The sequence below is a fragment of the Chelon labrosus genome (assembly GCF_963514085.1).
Source record: "Chelon labrosus genome assembly, chromosome: 16".
NCBI classification, from domain to species: domain Eukaryota; kingdom Metazoa; phylum Chordata; class Actinopteri; order Mugiliformes; family Mugilidae; genus Chelon; species Chelon labrosus.
Window position 1 is genome coordinate 26747598 of NC_140349.1, and position 19380 is coordinate 26766977.

The 19380-nt window shown below is 39.1% G+C and overlaps 1 protein-coding gene across 1 annotated transcript; it reads left to right on the forward strand.

The window, feature by feature from the left end:
• Positions 1 to 478: 478 nt before the first annotated feature.
• Positions 479 to 19008, forward strand: LOC311501780 (immunoglobulin superfamily DCC subclass member 3-like; the record flags this gene model as incomplete). Its single annotated transcript, XM_084563782.1, has 14 exons — positions 479 to 527; positions 4507 to 4812; positions 6319 to 6463; positions 6914 to 7044; positions 7660 to 7797; positions 8429 to 8587; positions 12414 to 12579; positions 13347 to 13597; positions 13745 to 13909; positions 14376 to 14564; positions 15700 to 15813; positions 16514 to 16637; positions 16832 to 16946; positions 18246 to 19008. The coding sequence occupies 14 exons, from the start codon at positions 479 to 481 to the stop codon at positions 18321 to 18323; spliced, it is 2130 nt and encodes a 709-aa protein (XP_084419908.1). The 3' UTR covers positions 18324 to 19008.
• Positions 19009 to 19380: the final 372 nt, after the last annotated feature.

Consider the following 19380-nt stretch of genomic DNA (forward strand, 5'->3'; position numbering starts at 1 on the left):
CCACATCAGGGAGTGGGGTGGGGCTGAGTGGCCATCCAGAAGCTCTCGGTTTAAATGAATATCAATCATGCCTCCCAGGCCGAGTTTCCACCCTTCTGTCACTCCGGGTTTGCGATAGGTTCATAGGGGACCAACCTGTCAGTGGCTGATGAAAACCGCTATTTCAGCTCCTATTCACTGACAACAATGAAGCTGACTAACTAATGAGATTTGTCCAGGCTGAGGTATCCTCCTCGCACCACTGTCAGAGTCATTCTGGACATGGCCTTGGACATGGCCAAACACTGGACAACAGGACCATACCAATGCTTTAAAACAACAATGTAGCATGTATATTGCTTTGACGCCAAAGAAAATATAAATAGGACACAGAATAAGCTGCCGTTCCATTTGGATTACTTTTTAACATTTTTGATTCTGGAGGTTTTGAGGATAAAAAGTCTGAACGTTGAGAAGCCTGGAGGGAAGAAGACCAAAAATGAAACGAGCAATCTATTACACCTGTCTCACAGCTTTATACTTTTTATGTAAGTACATTAAGCTTTGTTTTCCAGTGATACTGGTACATTGTAAGCGTTGTTTAACACATATTATTTAGTTGTTGTGAATTGGGGAAAAAAATGCTTTTTGCTCTGTTGTCATTACCAACCAACAGTGAATGATCAATTCAGCTCAACCCATATGAAGTTCTTGTAAATTGCATGGTAACTGGAGAGAGAAAAAACATTGTTTATCTAAAAAAAACTATGCATTTGAAATATTGCTATATATTGTTCTTTCCTTAGCTTTCAACCACATCTTGCAGTGTTTGTGAAAAGTAGGCAATCTTCAGTAAACTGCTATTGAATGTATGCAATGCAGTTACTTTTAGGCCGGAGAATACTTTGCATATTCAGTTGTCTTTGTGTCACTTTCTTCCAATCAACACCATGGCAGTGAAAGGCATTGAATAGATATTTTTTGTGTGTTTGTGTGTGTGTGTGTGTGTGTGTGCAAAATGACAAAAAAAATTGTAAAAGGGCAGACGAAAATGTTTTATTTGTGAATAAAACTGAGCAAGTTCCTCAGAGATGGGGAGCAGTGCAGATGGTGGAGGTCTGTCTTTAACTCAGACTACAGAAAGGGGTTAGAGTCACTGACCTCTGATCTCTGAGTGAGTGTGTATGGGTGTGTGTGTGTGTGTATGTGTAAGGGTCTGGGTCAGGAGAGCAGTCTGTGGGGGGGGGGGGACAATAACTATCCCCCGCCCTCCACCTCCCCCAAAGTCCTCTGTTTCGATTGACCTGACCCTAACACCCACATCTCCATAACACTGCCCCTAGTCTGCGCTGATTTTTGGACCTCATTATAGATATGTGTCTAGAAGAGACTCCACCTACAGCTGCCAATGGCTGTGTCTTCCAGAACCACCCCCTTTTAGCCCACCTCACTCAGTCTCACTCACAAAGGTTCCGCAATAGATTAGGCCATCAGATAACCCCCTTGGTTTAATCCACAGCAGGCGTACAAGGTTTGTTGTTGCTGTTTCTTACAGTGCAACAGAAAAGAGGCTGACGTCTCTTTGTTTGTTGTGTTAACAATGTTAACAGAGTTTATACCCTGTAAAGACTGGATGTTACTTTCTTTAACTTTGTTCATTATTGTTTATTTACTAGTAACTAGGTGGGCAGAATTCTGGAATACTGGCTACCTTATGGTATATTTTTCAAAGAAAACCATAAACCTCCTTACACCTATGAAGGTCCTACAGTATATCAACATTATTCCACAATCCCCCTAGGGCCCCCCTTCTATCTACCCTATGACAGGTTTGATAGTTTGAACTGTGGTGGATAGAACATGTACATCTTTGCCTGAGTAAAGTGATAATTATTGTTGAAACTATTTCCTCTTCTGACAATGTTAACAGTGAAAGGTCAGTGGTAAGGGAAAATAAGAAGTGTCTGACTAACTCAAAAACACAAGTCTACAAAGAATTCATTAGATATAGATCTCAGTTCTCACGCTGTTTCTCATTCCTAACAGACATCGATGCAGCCCTCCAATATTGCATTTCAAACCAAAGTGTCCAAAGGGGGAGAGATGATGAAGAATTTTTGTATAGTGATTAGGACTCTTTGCTCTTTGTCTGGCCCTTATTTATTGTGGGTGGTCAGAGATCTGTTAAGTTCAGGGGCAGTAGCTTCGCTAAACAATGGCAGTGTCTGGGAGAATAGTTGAGGCTCTACTCAAGTGCCCCCATCTCCTCACAGCAACTCACCCACCCCCACCCTCATTTACATATCCATCATGCACACCTCTGACTCCCTCATGACCTCTGAGGAGCTTGAGGTCAAAATCAGTGGGTGCGAGTGTTGGGGTTCCTGGACAACCCCCTCTGTTTAAAAAAAACTCATTATAGACCTGTCCAATCTCTAATTCTATGCACTTAATCACACTTAATGCAGGTTCAGCTTGCTGGAACTTTCCTAGAGTACAATTAACTGCTCCAGTCAAGTTAGCACAAAACTGAAGTGGGTTGCCGTTTATTTGGGAGACATGTACAATCTAACACAGTGCTTACTTGGCCTTCAGTTAATAATAATTAATCCTATGTTTATGAGAATAATGCTTCTCAGTTGACTGTGGTTTCCCGAGCTTGGTCTGAGGTGGTGTCGGATGAGACTGCATTGTACTGAAAGGAACACATTGTTGAAATAGGTTGTACTTGATTATAGGCTTATTATAAGCTGGGGGTGACTGTAGCTCAGTAGGTAGAGTAGGTTGTCCACATATCACATCGGTCCAATCCTCAGTGGATGGACCACATACCAAAGTGTCCTTGAGCAAGACACTGAACCCTGAGTTGCTTCCAGTCCTTGGCACGTTTGTGTAAACGAGTCATTGTCACATGCAGAAACTACTCCAGACCTTTTATCTACTCAACTGATTAAAAAATAAAGAAATATCCCACACCTATCCATAAAACACCATATGAGTCAATTGCCCAACTAATTTTAAGCCCTGAATTTCAAATATGTCTTGACAAATAGCTAAAATAACAAATTGTGTCTATGTCCAAACACATACAGCATGTTCCTAACTGTCAGCCATTTAAATCAGATGTAATTGAGAAATTACGTTTGTGGTTTTTAAGTAAAACAAAATTAAGAGAGAGAATGAAGAGTACTGTATATATTGTATACTGACCGAAATGTTAAACACACTAGCAACACTAGCAGTCCAGAGTCAAGTTCAACAGCAAGCTGCTGTGTGTGGAATGGTGCCTTGGTGGTGGCCGAACAACAAAAGCTTGTGTATATTTAGCTGGATTGAAACAAGCCTCGATAGTGACATTGATAAGGCATCTTGCTAGTTCAAGTGCAACAGGGAGCATTTAACTCTTCACAGCTGGGAAGGAAAGCGCCTACTGCAAGAGTTCAAGGTTCTTTGCATGCAAGGACATTAACACCACAAAAGATTGCGAGAAAATGGGAAAGACTGGGTGTGTCACCAAGGTCACTGAAAAGAGGGGACAAGGGTGAGGAAGAGAGCTCTGGTGGCATGGGAAAGTCACCTCTGGGTCTCTGGGAAGCGGCAGACAGGGTGCAGGGTGGGGTAGATGCATAAGAAGGGGCAGATGGTACACTTTGTATTGTGGCTGATGGGAGCTTTAACAGAGGTTACGGGGGGTTGGGTGCAAATAAACATAGTCAATATACTATTGTCACTATTGGCCCTGTTTCACTGGAGACTTTCTAACTTGACCCCAGCAACCCTTGTCAGTGTTCTCCTCCAGAAGCTCAGGCATTGTTATTGCCCTCTCTGGCTTCATGGCCAACTGTCATTTAGCCTCTCTGGGTGAAGCACTTCAGTAAAATTGTTCCAGGCTACAAAAATAAATACATCAAGTGAATTTTATTTTGTTATTTCCATAGGGTTTCTTAGGTTTTGTGTCCAACAGAAACACCCATTTTATGGTATTGTCTCTGGAACCGTGGGAGGTTTGAGATAAAAAGTTGAATTTGCTTTAATCGATCATAATTCTTCTGTAGTTCAGTGTTTCTATTCCCTATACGACTCAAAGGATGGGTCTTCCCTGACTAGATTATCATGACTCGTTTATTTTTCGACTGAAAAGGTACATACTTTGAAGAACAACATTAAACTGCTTGCTTTAAACTGGAACGCAAATGTGCTGCTACAGTTTGAATTCTGTTATCTTTTTAGATACACACAATGTCAGTAGACTTGCGTATGTAATCATATTATTTGATTTGACAAGTTAATAACAAGCAAGAGGCCTAAAAGGAATCATATGATAACGAAACAAAAACATATTGAGAGTAGCAAATGTCAACAAACCCAAAAGTCATAAATTGTATAATGGGATTATGCTGTATAAATCTGAGTTTAGTTGACCCTTTTACTGTATAAGAAATTATAATGTTAAGACAGCAGATAATTAGAAATACCACTGAAGTCAATCTCTTTCCAATAACCATTCTTTTTTCTTTTTGTCTGCAGTTGGCTGTCTGGCCTCAGAATTGTCTTTCTTGCTGGAACCCAGTGATGTGATTGCGGTGAGGGAGCGTCCACTCATGCTGGATTGCCGGGTGCAGGGCGAGGAGCCGATCATAGTAACATGGCGTAAAAACGGAGTGCCTTTATCCACCACATCACGTGTCCGGGTACTGGAAAATGGCACACTGCTAATTCAGAGCTTCCAGAAGCGCAGGGAGGGGAGCGATGCAGATATGGGAGAGTATGACTGTGCTGCTCAAAATCGCTATGGCATGTTGCTCAGTCGGAAGGCAAAAGTCCATTTGGCATGTAAGTAATAGATGGACCAACATTACTCAGGGGTGTTGCAATCTCTATACTTTTTTGTGCCACAGTATGTACAGTATGTGCATTGGAACAGTACAAATGATACACAGAGACAAGAAGGAATTCTTGCAGTTCAAATGAGCTGAGTGAGATCCATGAGTTCAATGACAAAGATCCCGTTCTATTGTTAACTTTGGATTTGGAACATTATGACACCCCCTTTTTCCCCTTAATTCTTATTGTGATAAAGAATGGGAGATATTAAATAATTATTACAAGAACAAAATTGTCATGTTCTTTCACTTGCCAGTGCAGACAGGTTTTTAGGCCTTATCATACATTATATACTGTCAGAAAGTCATTATATACTGTCAGAAAATTGGAAATACAGAGATCATGAGTTCCCACCCCGAAGATTTGTCGTTTGACAAAGGGGTTCTCATAGTTATGGCACCACTTACAGAGAAAGAGGTGCGATGCAGTTATGCCTGGTAAAATGAGGTACAGAAGGCAGAGTAAGTCATTTGTCATTTTGGTTTGATTGCCAGCTTTCACATTAAGCTTTATATTGTTGTTTCAAATTACATAAGCTGTAATCTGAATAACGTTTCTATGTAATAGCTATGGGCTTTCACATCACATTTCTGTTTAAGAAGTCAACATGTTGAAAAATGACAGTTACTGTTTCTTCACACCTCCAATGTAACTGTTTCATGAGGTTCAATGTCTTACTGAGTAGGGGGTTTATGAGTAACCCAGGAGAATTATAGCCTTTGTGTCATGGTTTTACTTAAATCCAGTGAGTTACCATGGTGATGATCTCTCATCTGCAGATCCTCATGGTATAAAGCTACTTTTTATCACTAATGTTTTATGGCCAAGTTCAACTCAAAAGTAGTACAGACACAAGTTTGTATGTCTCCATGTAAATTAATATATGTGGAGAATTGTTAATATCATTTTCCACCACACCACATTTATACAGTGGTAATTCATAATGTGGTGAGAATATATGTTGTCCAGTCAGCAAAATGTATGTAAAAATTTCAGCTTACAGCCGCAACGGCTATAAATAATTTTAATAATTCTGTTCTATTCTATTGCACTTCTACACTCCACTTGAACAGAAATCAGCACCGTATATATAGAAATAGAGATGTAACCAAGACTAATTAAGTCAGGTATATTTATTCATGTATCTGTTTAAAAGACATTTAACAAAATGTTTCTCATTGACAAACAAATCAACCCTCTTCCAACTTGCAATACTTGCCTGGGAACCCATTTACTATAAATGGTTCTTAGACAAAACTGAGGAGCGTAAGTACAGCAGAGCAGTATGTCTGAATACAACAGAGCAGGGAAAGGATGGCAACTGTTTCTTGCTCAACACTTATGCTTAAGCAAGGAAGTAATGGCTAATTCAAGATGTTGAGCATTCAAAACTAACGTTAATATTAATGAGAATTTCCCTCATTAAAAGTGTTGTCTTTGTGTGGTTTACTCCAGCACTTCCTAAGTTCCACACCCACCCAGTGTCCATGTCTGTGTATGAGGGAGGTGTTGCTCGCTTCCAGTGTCAAATCAATGGCGTGCCTGAGGCCAAAATCACCTGGGAGAGAGACAGAGTACTGCTCAACAACACTGACAGCAGGTAACACTATACACACTACATATGTACAATATGTAGTTGTAGGAATTGTATTTTTTGAATATTAATAAGAATAAGAATAAGAAAACCTTTATTTGTCCCACAAGATTGCTATCAGATTTGCCCATTTAAATTTACAGATTTTGGAAGTCAATGCCAAAAACACCAAGACATCCATACATGTTTTTATCACTCTTCAGCTCTTATCTATACATTTTGTATAGATAACTTTAGTTCACATCTAGTTGTCATACATATTTAGTGGTAAATGATATGGATAAATGAAATGCAATTAAAGGAAAAATTATTCAAAATTTGTGCTTGAGTCTTTTTGTATTTTTAACTACAAAGTACAGAATGTTAATGGCTTATTGTGGACATATTAATAGTTTTATAATAATGGCAATAGCTTTCAGTGCCTCACCTGCCATTTGACATTAAATTTCTGTTCAGGTACACTCTCTTACCAATGGGAATCCTCCAAGTGACGGGGGTAAGGCAGGCAGATGCAGGCGTTTTCCGCTGTGTTGCCACAAACATTGCCAACACTCGCTACAGTCAAGACGCCACACTTAATGTCACAGGTAAGTGGACTGTTGTGTAGCACACAGAATACTTTTATGAAGTAAACTGTTGAGAAAAACGTTATTTAGACTCATGTTATTTTATTGATTGATTGAGTATAAGTAAAATAAAAATAACAAAATGGGATGTGTAAAAAATATACAATGGGTCTGTTGTTGCTCGAAACACAGGGCTATGGTGTATTTGGAATGGGAAAAAGGCAGGATGTCTTTCATAGAATGAGGACCTTTTGTTTCATATTGTTGGAGGCCACAGTCTTTGGGTACTCTCTGCCTGACACCATCAGGGCTTGCTGCCTTGCTGTCTTCTTAAGCTTGGTTAATACCATAGACTATAAATGGGTTTATTTTATCTAGCTATTGCAACCAGTCCCACAAAACATGGTTGTTTAAATGTGAAAAATAAAATCCAATTAATCGCAGTAGCCACCTTTTGCTTTGGTGACAGTTTTGTGAAGCAAATATATATTAATTATACATTAATTAAAAAGAAGAAAACTGTCACATTTTCTTACGTGGATATAGTCTTTAGTCTAGTCTTTATGTCAGTCTATAGTCTTTGTGCCAGTGTATGTTGTCATTTCACCTACTTTTTATGTTCTTTCACCCTTCCAGATGGAACTCCCCGAACCTACAAGGAGCCAGTTATCCTTTCAGGACCCCAAAATCTAACCATCACTGTCCATGAGACTGCCATCTTAGAGTGCATCGCCACAGGAAACCCAAAGCCTATTGTTTCCTGGAGCAGGCTAGGTAACTTCAGATCATTCTAAGTGCTGGAACTTGTAATGAGCAGTGACATCTCTCTCACTAACAGACTCGTTAGACAATGATTTATAAATGGATTACCACCCATAATGCTAGTTATCTTAGGGACAGGCACAAAACCCGGTATCAACCATTAACATAGCGATGTCACTGCACAGCAAAGCTCCACTATGGTTATAAATATGAATAAGGGCCCACTCACAATTGAGGAACTACCATATTACTACCATATTACACATATTCAGTCATTTCATTTATTAACTGATTAATTAATTCTTGTATACTTTATTTATTAGTTTAGTCAGATAACAGCTATAAGGACAATAGACATTAAAAGACTCACTCTGATGAATAGACAATATAGATTTTATCTTTTCTGGCTGTTCATCACCAAAAGTACAAGAGACCTTTTTATTTTCTGGTGATTTCAAGTACTCCCATGTGTTCAAAGCAAGATGTGAAATTGTTGTGCAAAATGAGTGTTCACCTGTACTTTGCCAACATGTGGTTGGATGATGCAAGACATAAATGCCAAGTGTATTAGAATTCATGTAGGTGAAGGCTGATTAAACTTTTCTTTCTTTCTTTCTTTCTTTCTTTCTTTCTTGTCTATCAGATGGACGCTCCATTGGGGTGGAGGGTATCCAGGTTCTAGGGACAGGGAATCTGATGATCTCAGATGTTTCCCTGCAGCACTCTGGTGTGTACGTGTGTGCTGCCAATCGTCCCGGCACCAGGATGAGGCGTACTGCACTTGGGCGCCTGGTGGTTCAAGGTGAGGCCAAACAGACACTAGTTTTGTGTTTTTTTTTTTTTTTAAATGATTTAGTTCTCTACTGGTCCAATAGAGCTCCATCAACACCAGTTTTTCTAGAAATACATTCCTGTGCTATCATATCTATGTATATCAGATTGTTACAACATCTTGGATGGATAAAGCTTTGCGTTTATGCATCCAGCATGTCTTGTGGCTAACTCTTTAATCTGGCCTATCAATACTTACATTCTATCTATACTACTCTATATTTACATCAATTACTCTTTGACAGTGATTGGCATTACCTCTTGTGTAGAGTAGGGGGAAGGGACTGAATTTTAATATATTCATTGATTTATTGATCCAATTGTTCTCTTTTGGGACATGAGAAAAGACAAAGAGCTTGAGGTTTCGGCTGTCTGCTAACACAAAATGATTTCTACTGCTAAAGGTGTGTAATGTTGAACGTATTACTTTATACCGCAGTAGGCATTTTAAAAATCCAACTTATTTGCATTCAGTCCTAATGTGTTTTTAGATTTAACAATCTTTGCTCTGTCTTTGCTTTAACTTTTCTTTTAGTCTGATCATCTATTATAAAACTACTACAACTTGAAGTTCCAATGCATAAATATGGTGTCATGACTGTGGGGCTTATGTTTGAGTTACCAGATAATAGCCAGAAACTTTCCAGGCTCAAGATGTGAATGAAGCTTGATTAATAGTCGTGTAACTAGACGTGCACCTCTCCAGAAATGTCCGAAAAGCGTTTCCTCGTTCACATGCCTGGCCTTTTGTTCAGCCCCTTACACACCATCTACACCGATGTATTCTCTGATTTCTGTGCTGCAATGATCTCAGTGATAGTTACAGCTGATCCACATTTATTAACTTCATCTTCATAATGAGCCATCCAATTCCACTCACTATTGTACGAAGTGCACAAAGAAACCACCTAGCATTTTATTGCATGATTACAGAACAGTGACGATACATCGGTGCAAAGGTATAAATGCTTTCATTGGAGTAGCCCCCATTCAAACCAGCTTTAAGGTGTAACCTATGGGGCAGAGATGCTATTCAGAGAAGGACTTTCCAATTTTACATAGATGACTTCATTTACTCCTCTTGCAAACCATCGGTCTTCAAAAGAATACAACACGTGTTGTTGATAGTAACTGGTGACATTGTGGCTACTGTCTGAATAACTTGTTTACTCTTAGTTATTGATGGCAATTGCCACATTTAACTATATGTTCACAGTAGAACCTGGCAACACAAGAACACAGCTCTTGTGTTACTGCCAAATAGTTGCAAAGACATCTGGAGAGAACCACTCTTGTGGATCATTGGAGGGTAAAGAGCGTGCGATGAGAGGGAGAAGAGAGAACAATAGAGGAGCTAGGGTTTCTTCCGGCAGATCAGGCAGTATACTAGGTGGTATGCGGTACCTTTGTAGTGACCGTAAAATAAGTATGACTGTCAATGGCAAGTAAAGGCATTTTACAGTAACAATTGCCTTCAACATCACATTATGAAATTCTTCATCTGCAGATTTCCCATGGTCCCAACATGACTGTTAGTAAAGATGAATGTTTTAATTATGCGCCTGTAGTCAAGTACAAGCTGAGAGAGGATTAATGTTGACTGTGACTTTTACTTGTGAGATGAGCTGGGGTCTGACATTTCACACAGTCTGTCCACACTCACAATGGCAATGATGTGGTAACAATGAAGGGACAAAGACGATAACATATGGAGGGCCAAAAAGGGGAGGGGAAACTGGCTGGTCAATGCATGATGCAGGTGGAGGGGAGCTCAGTCAAAGGGAAGGGGGTTGAAGAATGACCTGCAACCTCTGACCTCTGACCTTGACAGGAGGATTACAGGCATATGTCTGAAAATGGCTGAGGGAGGGAGGAGATGGTCACAGCAGGCAGACAGGGAGGGGAAAGAAGGTGTGGCCTCAGAGTTAATTTAGTAGGACTGAAAGATGCACGGCCTCCCCAGCAAAGGGGTGAAGGCAACCAGGGTGTCACAAACGAGACACAAAGCATGGTCAGCCATTTTGCAGACTGATGGATTAAATACACTTTATACATTTTCCTGTATAAGCGTATCAGCAACAACAAGGATAATTTAGGGACGAACACAGAATGAAGTCGAGTCTGGGTGTAAAGCAAACTTATCAGAATTGATTTAAGTACCAAAGCAAATGAAAATCATTCTTGAAGCATAAATAGTGGGGAAGGATTGGACCATGTGGTTATGCCAAATGGGTGAAAGAAATATATCAACACTAGGCCTGGCTAACAAGCCCCACAGCTCCACGCACCTGCAGGCTGCCGTTATAACTTTCTCTTTTTCCTTTCAAGGGGAGTTTTGACTCAGATGAGTGAAGATTTGTTTCAGTCTGTGTTCCCTATGAATGGTGCTCTAACGACCCTTTTTTTTCATTTGCCTTTTTTGAACCTTTTTTGGATATGTCTACACAATATTTTACAGATCGTGTATGCCAAATTTAATGAAGTTAGCTATTGCAGTTTTTGAGATATTGAAATGTTGCTTTTGTAGCGCCCCCTTGAGACCAAGGGTCACAAAAGTTGGGGTGCTTGTACAGAATCATATTATTATCAATGATATGAAGTTTGATTAAGTTTGGGTATATACTTCACAAAATATGAGCTTTGAAGTTATACTGCGCCACGCCGTAATAAATAATTAGCCATTAACTTTGTAATTAATAACTCTGCTAAAGTTCTTTAGAGAACTTTTCATTATCTTTGTTCATAAATGATACATGCCAAGTTTGGTGAGAACTAGATGAACGTACTAGGAGGAGTGGATTTTGCTTACTTTGCATTTTTTTCAAAGTGTCCTAGTCCATTAGAACCAGTGCTATCTAAGGAATCAGAGGGAGAAAGAATTTTGTTTCTGGGGCACACGGTTCGCGAGATATGAGGCAAAATGTAAATTATTATAGCGCCACCTAGCTGCAGGCATGTGTATTGACACCTTGGCAAAGTGACATGCTAGGACTTCTACCAAGTTACCAGGTTTGATGCCTTTCACCCTTGCAGTTTGTCCTGGGCAGACACTTTAGCTATGCAGAAAAAGAGAAATAATAATAATGATAATAATAATAATAATAATAATCACAACAAAATCAATAGGGATCCTGCAACTTCATTTGCATGGACCCTTAATTAATGTAATATTGTATTATTTTTAATGATTGTAGATTATTTTCAAATGAACAGTTCTGTAAATGTGTTGGTATATTTTTAGATGCCCAGTCAAAAAGAATCTGTAGCAGCCGGACCTCCTTTTTTGCTGTAGCAGTTTGCATAAAAGTCTGACTTTTGGGTTTCTTTGATGGTTTGCAGCTTCATAAGTCTTGTTTTCCATGCCCTTCAGATTCAGTGTAGATTAACATTAGACATAAGTCAGATGTCATTGTCACTGATAATGGTCATTGTATTGACATAGTTAAAACTACAAAAATAAGAAACACGATGCAAATAAAAATCATTTTAAGGCAGTCTCACAGCCTGTGGCTAAGTTTTTGTTCAGCTAAGTATCTGTGGTTTGAGTTGCTGTTATGATCCCTCTGAAAAATAACTGTGTTAACTGGTCATATATTAAATTACTTCTGATCATGTCTCTGCACATACATGGTTAAACACCACCTAACGCCTTTACACCACAGTAATTCAATTCTGTGCATTACGTGCATGCTATGGACCAATGTATATGATGCGCATCTCAGTGATGCACGTGGTTTAGATAGCAAATTATTTTGCTCTAGGTACTTCGTCTCATTTCCCTTTCTGTTCTCCCTCAGCTCCTCCTGAGTTCCTGCAGTGGCCGCAGTCTGTGTCCAGACCCGCAGGGGGCAGTGCTGTATTCACCTGTGTGGCGCAGGGTGTCCCGGAGCCTCACCTCATCTGGCTGAAGAATGGCAAAGTCCTGATGCCTGGGCAAAACATCAAGTTAACCAATAATAACAGGTACATGATGGCAGTGATGTACTGTGATGCAAATGTTTAAACATTTAATCATTAATCATTTAGTGATGAATTTAGTCTCTCCAACATAGACAATAAAAATGTTCAAGATATGTTAGTAAAATGTTTACAAAGGAATAGTTCATGTTATAGTTGATGTATGGACGTCTTGATGACCGGCGTGTAATCTGTCACTGAATTAGGATGTCATACAATTTCAACCAGCTCGTGGAATGTCATATCAGTAGTGTCTCTGCAGTATGAATGGTGACATCTTTATATTTAAACAGTTACATTACCTTATTTCACATACATAGTACACTGTACATATTGCTGTGTAACTTGCATTACTTGCACAACTTCTTGTTTCAGATATCTACACTTGTTGTAACATTTTAAATGTAAATGTTGTGTTGTGCAGTTAAGCTATAGGGCATATGATGTGGTTGAAAGATTTCTCAGTATCCAACTAATTTCTCTGTACAGGATTGTTTAACTGCAGTATTTTCTGTGTTAATAAATCCATCCATAAGTCCATCACTGGCCATTGTAGATGGAAGTAGTATAACTGCGGTAGTAGTAGTAGTAACACTAGCATTGAAAGATGTATAGTGTAGGAGCAGTAGGGCTGGATGTACCTGCTTAACGGCAGGATGACAATGTATGTATGTGTCCGTCTATCTTTGTGAAAAATATTTTTAACACTGCAGTGAAATGATTAGCCTTTGAGCAGCTGTGAACTAATGCCGCTGTGTGTGTTATCTATGCAGCACTCTGGCTCTGACCAGCATAGGCTTCGACGATGAGGCTATCTACCAGTGCATTGCTGAGAACAGCGCTGGCACCAACCAGGCAAGTGCCCGTCTGGCTGTGGCCCAGGCTAAAGACCTGCCTACTGCCCCTCATGGGCTCACAGCCACAGTGATGTCCGCCAGCACCTTGCAGATCACATGGAGCGAGCCAACCGCCAACATCACCGACGGCATCATCGGATATGTCCTGCACATCCGTAAAATAGGAGGTGAGTGTCAGCACACACAGTTAATTGTCTTACAGTAGTTGTGAAGACCTGGGCTAAATCTCAAATTGGTCCTTACAAAAATATCTGGACTACAACAGAAAAAAGGCTTTTTAGTTTTATTCAACTAAATATGTGTTTGTGATTTAGAGCCTGACAGCCTGGAGCTACAGGAAGCCATAAGTAAGGGCACCTTTCAGCATGATGTGACCAACCTGGAACCAGCCACAACCTACTCCCTCTACCTGAAGGCCTACTCCCCATTAGGAGCCAGTCAGCAGTCCCGCACTGTGGTTGCCACAACACTAGGGGGTGGTAAGAACATACGACACTCATGAAACCTATGGGGGGACCATGATCCTGTCTCCAGGTTCATTTTTATTCATATTTGATATGAATGTGAAATGTATTGATCATTGTTCAAACAAAGAAGAGAGAGTCAACAGTGAAAATAGTGTTTATTAGTGTTTACATCATCTCAGAAAGTATTTATTTAATTGATGGTGTTCATTAATAAAATCTAAAACTACTTTGCAATAATATTAAAATTTGTCATCCATCAGTTGCATAAATAGTCAGTATTTTAAAATAATTTAGTTATTGTTGTTTTTTCTTCAGTTTCATATTCATGAAATATCTTTATGGTACATAACCACAGAAAAACTTTTTTTTTTTTTCATTAACTCCTTGAGGAACTATGCTATTGTTTTCTTTCTCTAATCAGCATTATTTGTCATCACTCTCATTTTTTTTTTTTTTTTGTTGTTTCTGCTCCATCTAGTACCGACTCCACCCACATACTTCACAAAAGTGTTGAACTCCAGCGCTGTGCAGGTCCTCTGGGAGCTTCCCAGTAAAGCTGGAAAAGCTGAGGGCTTTAAGCTCTCCTACAGAAGGGTACCCCATTCTGTTTATCATGGGCCAGTTCAGTTGTCCTGTCACATCAATGCCCACACCATCTCTAACCTGGGTAAGTATTTGTATTGTTCTACATGCTCTTTGTACAAGTACACACTCCTGTTTATTATTAGAAGTTTTCATCATCATCATAGTGAGAACATTTTGGACATTCTCTAACTTTCTTACAGCTCTCTTGGTTTTAGGGTTAAGGCTATAATTAGGTTAAGGGTTGGGGTCAAGCATGTTGTGATAACCCTCAGGGGCAAAGGAATGTACCATGTGAATGTACTCACAAAGATAGCCATAGCGCTTCTGTATATTTTTGTGTCTGTTAGTTAGTCTCTCTCTTTGTTGCACCAGCATACAGTGTATAAGTACTTAACCGAAACCTCCTTTTCCCTTGTACATTAAACGGGATGAACACTGGATGTTAAAGACTGATTGTTAATCAGTTAACATGTTGTGTAACCATCAGAAAAGAAATTGTTGATTTACTGTAATATCAGGTTGACCCACTAGGTGACATCAATGAGATGGTGGTACAGACATGTAAACACACACATGAACACACACAAACAGTCATCAGACAGCAGGAGCTCAGCTGAATGTGTAACAATGTAAATACAACTTACAAACAGCAATACGAGTGAGTGCTAAATGATAAATGAACATTAAAAAATATATAATTTGATAGTGAAAAGGAAAACGTCTTAACCTATCTTATCCTAGACCACATACCTAAGAAGTGCATGTAATATGGAAATAAACTGTTAATAATGAGTGGATTATTGTAATAATTCCATAAATCTAGTTTTCTTTTCTCCCTTGTCTTAGCATCTCCAATACAATAAGTCAGAGTAGTCTACAGGTCTTGCAAAGAACAAACCTTCTTAGCGGACATTCACTGGTGTTATTACCAGTGAATTCTTTCTTCTGTCTGTACCCGGCTGGCCTTAGGCAGATGGGTCCCTCCATATGAGCTGGGTTCTGCTCAAGGTTTCTTCCTGTTAAAAGGGAGTTTTTCCTTGCCACCGTTGCCTTCAGGCTTGCTCTGGGGGTTTCAGGCCGGGTTTTTGTAAAGCGTCTTGAGACGATTTGTATTGTTATTGACGCTATATAAATAAAACTGAATTGAATTGAATTGAATTGAATTACACCAAACACACTAAATACACCTACTGACAGTGTGGATCCCTCTGTTTCAGATCAAGGAGCAGTGTACGAAATAAAACTGGTGGCCTACAATGGAAATGGCGAGAGTGACTGCTCGAAGAGACTGGTGTCACTTGCTGGGGAAGGCATGAGTGACCAAGCCACTGGTGAGTATGAGCACAGCCTGTTCAGCCTGTACTCTGAGTACAGCTGTACGCACAATAACTTGGAAGCTCAGATTTTAATGAATAATTTGACATTACCCAAACATGTGTTATGTTCATTTACTTCTTTAACACACCTTTTAATCATTATGATTGAAAACATGTTTCATATTAGACTTTATCTTCAAGTTAAATGACCTGTAGTTTTGGAAAAGCATACCTCGGAAAATAGTTTATTTTAGATATTTTCACAGCAGATATCAGAGATCATTGGAATACAAAAATCAATATTATGATAGAAAATTGAAAATTAAGAATCACGTCGGAGCATGAATCGGGCCAGTCCAATTGAGGTTATTACATGAAGTATTATTCCAATCATTGGTGGAATACTAGTGTCCATGTAAAGGTAGCTACCAAATCAGGATGAATATATATATATTTTTACAGTCGTTTTGCTTGCTCTCACACTAAAACAGCTGCCAGCAAATATCCAGACAAAGGACCACCAGACAGTAACTGCCATTGACATTATTTATATGGCATGTCTGATATTTGCCTTGAATTCTATCAACAATATGTAAAATACTAGAACCAATAATGATAGTATATCATATCTGAGTTTTTCCCCCATAATGAGAATGTTTCTCATCAGTGCTTTTTTTTTTTTTTCTGTATGTTTATATGTTTGTGTTTTTCTCAGGAGAAGACAGTCTCTGCAAGTGCAGAGCTGGAGAGGCGTCACTGGGCAGCATCATCATTGGCATTCATATTGGCACTGCCTGCATCATCTTCTGCATTCTCTTCTTGTGTGGATACCGTCGCAGGTATGTGCCAGTTCACATGCTATATTCTTTTCTCTTTTTGTTATCTTTGCAATAAAAAAAGCTATAAATTATAACAATGCATTATAATATGAACACCATCATATTTACTGCTGTATAGATGGACCATGTTACTTCAGGAATTGTTGAGGTAAAGTTAAACAATATTTGTATTAAATTCCGGAACATTTTCGCAGCCTGTTTTGCAGTAAAGGAACACAGGACAGCTGGTATGTACAAAGGATCACCACAAGACACGATGGCAACCCTAAAGATGGAGGCAGCCACCTCAGAGTAGAGTCAGCTTCTCAGGTAGTCACAGTTTGTTTGAAATTATTGTACCATTTCTTTCTCTAAGTACAATTACATAACATTTTTGAAAAGGTGTCTTAGTCAAACAAAGTACTCTGTTAAAAACCAAGTACAATAAGTTAATGAATGATAAAGTAAAAGTTCTCTTGAACTTCAGTGTGCTTTAGCTAAGTGTTTTAAACAGATAACTGTTGAAGAGCCCAAATGATCAAGTAGAGGTTAGCATTTATCCCTTCAATGGAAATCAGTCTCATGGTTATCATCCAACACAGTCGCAGATCTGTTGAGTCACTCCGCTGAAATCTTTACATCAGTTAAAATTACTGATTCATCATAATCGCCAGGCTTGCTAATTAATACTAAGTTTATACTGGATTAAATAATAAATAATGAATTTGGATAAATCAGTGAAACTAAATTGCATGTTTGAGGTAGTAACAGGTATACACAAAAAGGCAGCAGCTTTAGATCCCAGTGGTGAGTACCTTTTTTCTTTTTATTGCCTCTTGATTGGCTGTGATATTTAAAACTAAATCTCTTTACTGGAGGTTTCAGATGCTGATTTAATGTCGGTATGGACTGTGTTTAACTATGGCTGTTCAAATATTTAACATTGATTAATTAATTAATTAATCATATGATTTCCAATGTTAATTTAGCTTTTTTAATTTTTTAATGCACGCATCACATGGGAAGTAAAAGCTGTCTGCTTGATCTGTTGGTTACTCAGTCACATTGACAGCCTTCACTTGAGACAGCCAGATATCTCAAAATGCATTTTGCAGGTGTTAGCAAGTGCACTGCTGTTTCAAATTACCAAATGACTGTACTGCTGTCCTGTCCTCCAGAGTTTGGACTTCAGAGTCAAATTTGTCAAATCTTGTCAAAACAACTCAGTGGACAAGTCTGTACTTTATGAACCTCTCTGTTTATAAATGCCCTGTGTGCTTCCCTCAGCGCTACTGACTCCTGATTACCAATCTACAGTGTGGTCCATGGTCATAATAATATTAAAATTTAATGACATTTAAACTACTTTTAATGTATTGACCTTTTAATCAGATAATTCTTCAAAAATATGATTTCTAAACATCTTGAGAAAAAACTAAAAAGGCTGGCCAAAACAACAAAAACTTTGAATAAAGGAGAATAGTCAAACGAAATTCAGAGTTCCAATAGTTGTTTGGAATGATACTACTTCTCAAGTAAGTAAAACTATTGGTGATGTAGTGGACATAAATAATTTCATTCTACTGATGTATGACTTGTCCTTCTTCTCTCTTGTGTTTCTTCTGTCAGCAGGTAATCCGTCCAACGCAATGCCAGGTTATAATTGAGCAACATTCATCAAATTTGCCTGGCACGGAGACACTCTAGACTAGGATGGTCCTTTGCCACCCTAGGCCCATCCTAAACCCTACCTCAAACCAAAGCTTATAGCCTTTACTGCCTGTGCAAATGCACATGTATGCAGAACAAACCTTCAAAAACATTGTGACCCGTTTATGTCCTATCCTTATTCTTCTAGTGTGTGCCAAGCCATTTTTCCAAAAGATATGTGTTACATAACCAAAATGTTCTCTCCATCAGATCTACTAAACTGGCATGTGGGAATGTGCACTATGGTTTTAAAACACCAACTGAAGCCAAATATTCTTACATGAAACGTTCCATTTGATCTGTTTTGATTGAACTCTTGATTTTGCCTCAGTTACATAGCGGCCTTTGCAAATACCTTGTGAAGGTGAGATTTAGAGGAACCACCTAAACAGAATATAGAATTATTTAATGTTCTTCTTCTTACCAAAAAGCTGCTCATCTTCAAAAAAAAGCTACTTCTGTCTGGCAAGAATGCCTGGGCCATACCTGGGACCAATGCTAGCCTGATGATGATTTTTTATCTAACCTACCTCAACCAGAGAACTCTTTCACCTCAGTAACTACTTACTTGATGAGTGCCAGTCCCAGTGTTCCGTGCCAGGTGACAACTAGGCCCATCCAGAGAATGCTCAACAAGAAGAATACTAAGAAGAATACTATGGGGAGCAGTGGAGTCTGAGTTTTACTGTTGCAAGCCTAAACCTTCCGGTCCCAGAAATTGGCATTAGCCTTAACAAGCTTCAGTTCAAACCAGGACGCCTTTTGTTTCCGTCAACATGGCCAGGTTTATTGGAACGCTGTGCCATCAGAAGATATTACTACAAAGGATGCCATGTAGTGTTGCTTCTCTGATTGTTGTTGCCCCACCGTATGGTTATCCATGGTTTTTAAATGTCCACTTGTCCATCTCCAAAGACATGTGTGCAGAGGATGTTGGTCATAGGAAATATGGCCTCTTGAAGAATTCATTGTGAAACTTTTAAGCCAAGCACTCTATTTTCTAGTCCATCAAAGAAAGCAGGACGGTTGTTGGAGCTGCACAAACCTGATGGAA